This window comes from Lactuca serriola, chromosome 9 (assembly GCF_051521515.1).
Source record: "Lactuca serriola cultivar US96UC23 chromosome 9, Lser_US96UC23_V15, whole genome shotgun sequence".
Classification (NCBI taxonomy): domain Eukaryota; kingdom Viridiplantae; phylum Streptophyta; class Magnoliopsida; order Asterales; family Asteraceae; genus Lactuca; species Lactuca serriola.
The window spans coordinates 86,301,516-86,307,084 of NC_136416.1; the positions used below are offsets into that span (position 1 = coordinate 86,301,516).

General features: G+C 36.1%; 1 protein-coding gene across 1 annotated transcript; it reads left to right on the forward strand.

Annotated features, from left to right (window-relative positions):
• Positions 1-235: 235 nt before the first annotated feature.
• On the forward strand, positions 236-3,587 carry LOC145075910 (uncharacterized). The gene is made up of 4 exons (XM_079021981.1): positions 236-1,112; positions 1,549-1,808; positions 2,061-2,687; positions 3,303-3,587. Exons 1-4 carry the CDS (start codon positions 236-238, stop codon positions 3,585-3,587), a joined length of 2,049 nt encoding a protein of 682 aa, XP_078878107.1.
• The last annotated feature ends 1,982 nt before the right edge of the window (positions 3,588-5,569 follow it).

The following is a 5,569-nucleotide window of genomic DNA, read 5'->3' on the forward strand; positions in this document are numbered from 1 at the left end:
AGTAACTGGTAGCCGAGCCTTTTGTTGTGGTAATCAGATTTTTATATTTCCAACAATCGGTATCTGAGCTGATATAAAAGGAATAATATCCAACAATTGGTATCAGAGCTTGTGTGATTTACCTTGAAATTTTTGTCGAAAAACTTTTGGTTATAGCGTTGATAAACCTTCCATAAGCTTTTCTTTAAAAATTTCATTTTAATATCACTTGTTCAAAATCCTTTTAAAAAAAAAAATGTCTTTGGCAAATTACTCCAACATGAACTCTGTGTCCATTGCAAATAGCTTAGGATCTGGTTCACGGGCACCCATACTTATTCCTGAAGAGTATAATTCGTGGGTTGGCCGTATGAATCTTCATCTTAACGCTATAAATGAAGATATCTGGAAGTGTGTAGAAGGAACATATGTTACTCCAGAAAATATGGCTACTCTTGCTACGAATCAAGCCACTCAAACCGATATCATAAGAAAGTTGGAACTCCAAACCAAAAAGGAACTTGTGTCTGGAATACCTCACAGTATTCTAAGTCAAATGGATGACATTATGATGTTAACCGCAAATCAAATTTGGGAAAATTTGAAAAATCGTTTTTGTGGAAATAAAAGAATTATCGGAAACAAAAGAACATCTGTTTTGAATGAATTCGATAATTTCAAAATGCTTTCATCAGAAACTATCCATGATGCTCATGATAGGTTCAATTTGATTATGGTTAAAATGAACAATTTGGGTATCAAAAAGACACAACACGAGATAAATCTCAAGTTTTTAAACAATCTTTTCGAAAGCTGGAAAATGGTTAAACTCATTATTCAGGGAAATCCAGCTATTCATACCGAATCTTTGTACAATTTGTATGGAGAACTTCAATCGTATGAATCCTCGATTGACCCACCAACCATTGCAGCTTTTGGAGGACCACTTGCTCTTGTGTCCACAACTTCTCAAAACCAAACACCTTACAATGATCAAAACTTTAATCATTTTAATCAAACTACATCTTTTCAAAACCAATCCTTCCAGTCTGATTCAAATGATGAAGCAGATTATCAACAACTGTGTGCTTTGGTTGCAAACACAAATCTCCAGAGATTTATCCCAAATCATGGTCAATCAAATTTTAGACCAAATTTTCAAACAAGACCATCTTTTGGACAAAATAACTCAAGTTTTCAACCAAGACCGTCTTTTGGACAAAATAACTCAGGTTTTCAACCAAGACCTTACTTTGGACAAAATTCTCAAAGACCTTCTTTCCAAAATAACTCAAACCAAGGTTTTCAAAACCAGGGATTTCAAAACGATCCCAACTCAGGTCATAATCACAATCTAAACAACAGTTTTCAAAATCAAAACAGAGGTTTCCAAAATCAAGGTTACAACAATCAAAACAAATGGTTTTCAAAACAACCAAAATTTTGGATTCCAACAAAACCATTCTCAACCTTCCCAACAAACCCAAACTCAAGCACCTGAAAGACTTCTGATTAAAAGTCAAAAGGATGACAGTGATGAAGAAGTGATCATTTGTCACAACTGCAAAGGAACAAATCACTATGCCAGAGAATGCCGAGCCAAAAACAAAACCAAAATCAAAGACTCAGCATACTATGCTCAAAGAGCCGATGAATTGAAGAAACTGGAAAACCAAGAAAAGCAAAAAGCATTGATGGCAATCCATGAACCAAGCGTAGAATACTGGCCAACATCTGATGACGAAGCTGATAATGAACAAGCACAATCAAACTTCTGCTTCGTAGCTGGTGTTGAAATACCTTCAAGAGCTCCAAACGTCATAGAACAGGTATGGTCTATGATCTCTGAACTTGGTTTTTCCAAAACAATTTTTGAGTCCCACATAACCAAAATTGAGACTAGTCTGGAAACTGATCTCAAAACATATCATGACATAATGGTCAATTATGATATTTGCAAATCTGAGTTACAAACCTTGCAACTCAAATTTGGAGAATCAACAAGAACTAAAAGCAAATTGGAAAGAGATGTTGAAAGAAAATCAGAAGATTATAATCACGTCTTGGAACAATTAAATCAGTCCCTAATTCAGAAAAGGGATTTGGAACTAAAAGATCAGTCAATCATTTCTTCTGAAACAAAAGATGTTTTAGAAATGGAAATCCTTCAGTTGAAACAAGACTTTCAAGAATCAACTGATAAATACAATATTCTAAATGAAAAACTGACTGATTCTTTAAAACAAATCAATTCTCTTAAAATCGAGAATAAAAGACTGATGTGGAATATTGATTCTATCAAAGTTGCTAGAAAACTAAGTGATGATATTTTCACAAAGGCAAACACCTTAGGAACTGGCAAAATTGATACGAATTATAGACCAAGAATTGGAAGAGAATCCTTTGAAATTGAACAAGCAAAACAGGAAAACATGACGAATTGTGAAAACTCTGAATCTACTCTACCAGATCTTTTCACATCTCTTAATGAGGAAGATTCAGATGACGAAACAGTTATCAACTGTAGTCCAGATGATATTGCTTTCAGTGTTTCCAAAAAGTCTTTCAAAAGAGTTGTAAATTCTGAAACAAACTCTGCAAGTTCTTTAACTCACCAAATCAAACATACCGATGGAACCACTAAACTCAAAAACTTTTTGAATGGAGAAAATTCCTCTTATGAGGATGGTAGTACTTCTATACCAACTGTTTTTCCTACAATGACTTCATCAATTGTTGGAAAAACTAGTGTGGGACAAAAATACTCCAAGAAACAACAAACAAGCAAAAAATCCATTCAAGTCACCAAAACCCCACTTATCATGCCAAACATTTTTGAAAACCAACCAAAGAAACCAGTTAAACCCTACGTCATACCTCATAAACAGGTTTCCAAACAAAAACCAAAACCTTTTCCAAAACCTTTTGAAAACCGCTTTCAAGATATCACTTTTAATCATTCAAGGAACTTTCAAAAACCATCACATCAGAAAGTTTCAAACCATCATCATCAAAAAGCTTTTCAAAACTGCCCATCACATCCCAGATATGAAGAAAACTTTTCAAACAAACCTTCACATCTAGGATATCTTTCACCAAATCACAGATCTTATCAACCCACAGGCTTTCAAAAACAAATCACATTTTGGGTAAACTTAATAGATCAAATCAAACCTCAACCATTCCATTGTCATAAACCAAACCATTACAATAATGTGAAGTCAAATGATAAAAGAAATTCATCAAGCAAAGCACCCAAAATAACAACTGACAAACCAGGACCCATTCAGATTTGGGTACCTAAACTTTCTGTCTAATTGTAGGTACTTAATGCTGGAGAACCCAATGATGATACATGGTATATTGATAGTGGCTGCTCCAAGCATATGACAGGAAACCGGAACTACTTACGTGACTTCAAACCTATACAAACCAATCAAGATGTTACCTTCGGAAACAACATGAAAGCAAAAATCAAAGGTTATGGAAACATAACAAATGGTAATTTTACCATAAAGAAAGTTGCCTTCGTCGATGACCTGAAACACAACCTCATCAGTGTTTCTCAACTGTGTGATAACAATCTTGAAGTTCTTTTCACCAAATAACGAAGCTTGATCATGGACGCCAAAACCAAAGATGTTATAGTTGATTCTGACCGTGCCGGAAATATGTATCCACTTGACATGGATCTTATCTACGGTAAACCCGATATATGTCTGCTATCTAAAGCCCCAGCAGATATTAGTTGGTTATGGCACCGTCGCCTTTCCCATCTAAACTTTGGGTACATCAACAAATTAATCGGCGATGATCTTGTTCGAGGGCTACCACTTCTAAAGCTTGATAACGAAACTCTTTGTGCCGCATGTGAAAAAGGAAAACTTTCCAGATCCACTCACAAAAGCATCTCAGAATCTAGTATATCCGAACCACTAGAATTGTTGCACATAGACCTTTGTGGCCCTGCCAAAACCCAAACCATACAAGGGAAGAAGTACATTCTTGTTGTCGTTGATGGTTTCTCGCGCTTTACTTGGGTCTTTTTCTTAAGACTAAAATCAGAAGCACCTGAAGAGATGATCAACTTCATCAAACAAATCGAGCTGAAGCTGAAACGACCTGTTCGAAGAATCCGAAGTGATAATGGTTTAGAGTTCAAAAACAATACTCTAGATTCATTTCTCAAAGACAAAGGAATTGAGCATAACTTCTCAGCCCCATACACTCCACAACAGAACGGTGTTGTCGAAAGAAGGAACCGAACTCTATGTGAAGCTGCAAGATCAATGCTTATCTTCGCTGATCTGCCACAATACTTCTGGGCAGAAGCAATAGCCACAGCTTGCTATACTCAAAATCGTTCCTTAATCCATAAACATCTTCATAAAACACCATATGAAGTCATTAACAACCGAAAACCAAACATCAAATTTTTCCATATTTTCGGTTGTCGATGCTTCGTAAAAAATAATAAAGATCACCTTTCAAAATTTGAATCAAGGTCGGACGAAGGAATTTTCCTTGGTTACTCTTTTTCTTCAGCTGCTTATCGAGTACTGAATAAACGTACTAGAGTAATTGAAGAAAGTACCGATGTTCATTTTGATGAATTTTATGTTAGGAAATTGGATCGTGAACATTTTGGTTCAAAAATGATTGAAAACATTTTTCAAAATCCAATTCAACAAACACCTTCTCCTGACATAGACATTGAAATCGATCTTGATTTGCTTTTTGAACAACCAAAAAACCGCTTACAATTCTGAACTTCTAACTACTTTAATTGACCCTACAGGAACACCCAGTAAAGTAATTCCACAAACAAACCAAAATGATGCAAATCAATTCGAGGGGGAACCACCAACACATACTTCCTCTTTGGAACAAACACCAAATCCTCCTTTAAACACCCCATCCCCAAATAGCCAAAACAATCCCGATGCATCATTTATGGGGGAACCTTCAAACCTATTCCAAGATGAAACACCCGGAGAAGAACAATGGGATACTAAAACTCCAATTATTATAGCGGAAGAGAATCGCTTAATAAAGTGGACCAGAAATCATCCAACAGACCAAATCATCGGAGATCCCAACTTAGGCATTCAGACTAGAGCCGCATCCACAAATGAATGTTTATTTGGAGCCTTTTTATCCACGAATGAACCCAAAACCATACATTCTGCTATAAAAGATCCAGACTGGGTAAAAGCTATGCAAGAAGAGCTAGCAGAATTTGAAAGAAACGACGTATGGAATCTTGTTCCTACTCCACCCGATGTTACTGTTATAGGTTCAAGATGGGTATACAGAAACAAGACTGACGATCAAGGAATCATTTGTCGAAACAAGGCACGTCTTGTAGTCAAAGGATATTCACAACAAGAAGGAATCGACTACGATGAAACGTATGCCCCAGTTGCTCGAATTGAAGCAATTCGTATCTTTCTTGCATATGTTGCGCATAAGAACTTCAAAGTATTCCAAATGGACGTTAAATGTGCATTCCTACACGGAGAGATAGATCGCGAAGTATACATCCAACAACCACCAGGTTTTGAAGATCCCAAATTTCCAGATCACAGAT

Coding starts and splice junctions, on each gene's coding strand:
- LOC145075910 (XM_079021981.1), top strand. CDS start 236: ATGTCTTTGGCAAATTACTCCAACATGAACTCTGTGTCCATTGCAAAT. Junction 1,113..1,548: donor GAGATTTATCCCAAATCATG/GTCAATCAAATT, acceptor ACAACTGCAAAG/GAACAAATCACTATGCCAGA. Junction 1,809..2,060: donor CTCCAAACGTCATAGAACAG/GTATGGTCTATG, acceptor CAATTAAATCAG/TCCCTAATTCAGAAAAGGGA.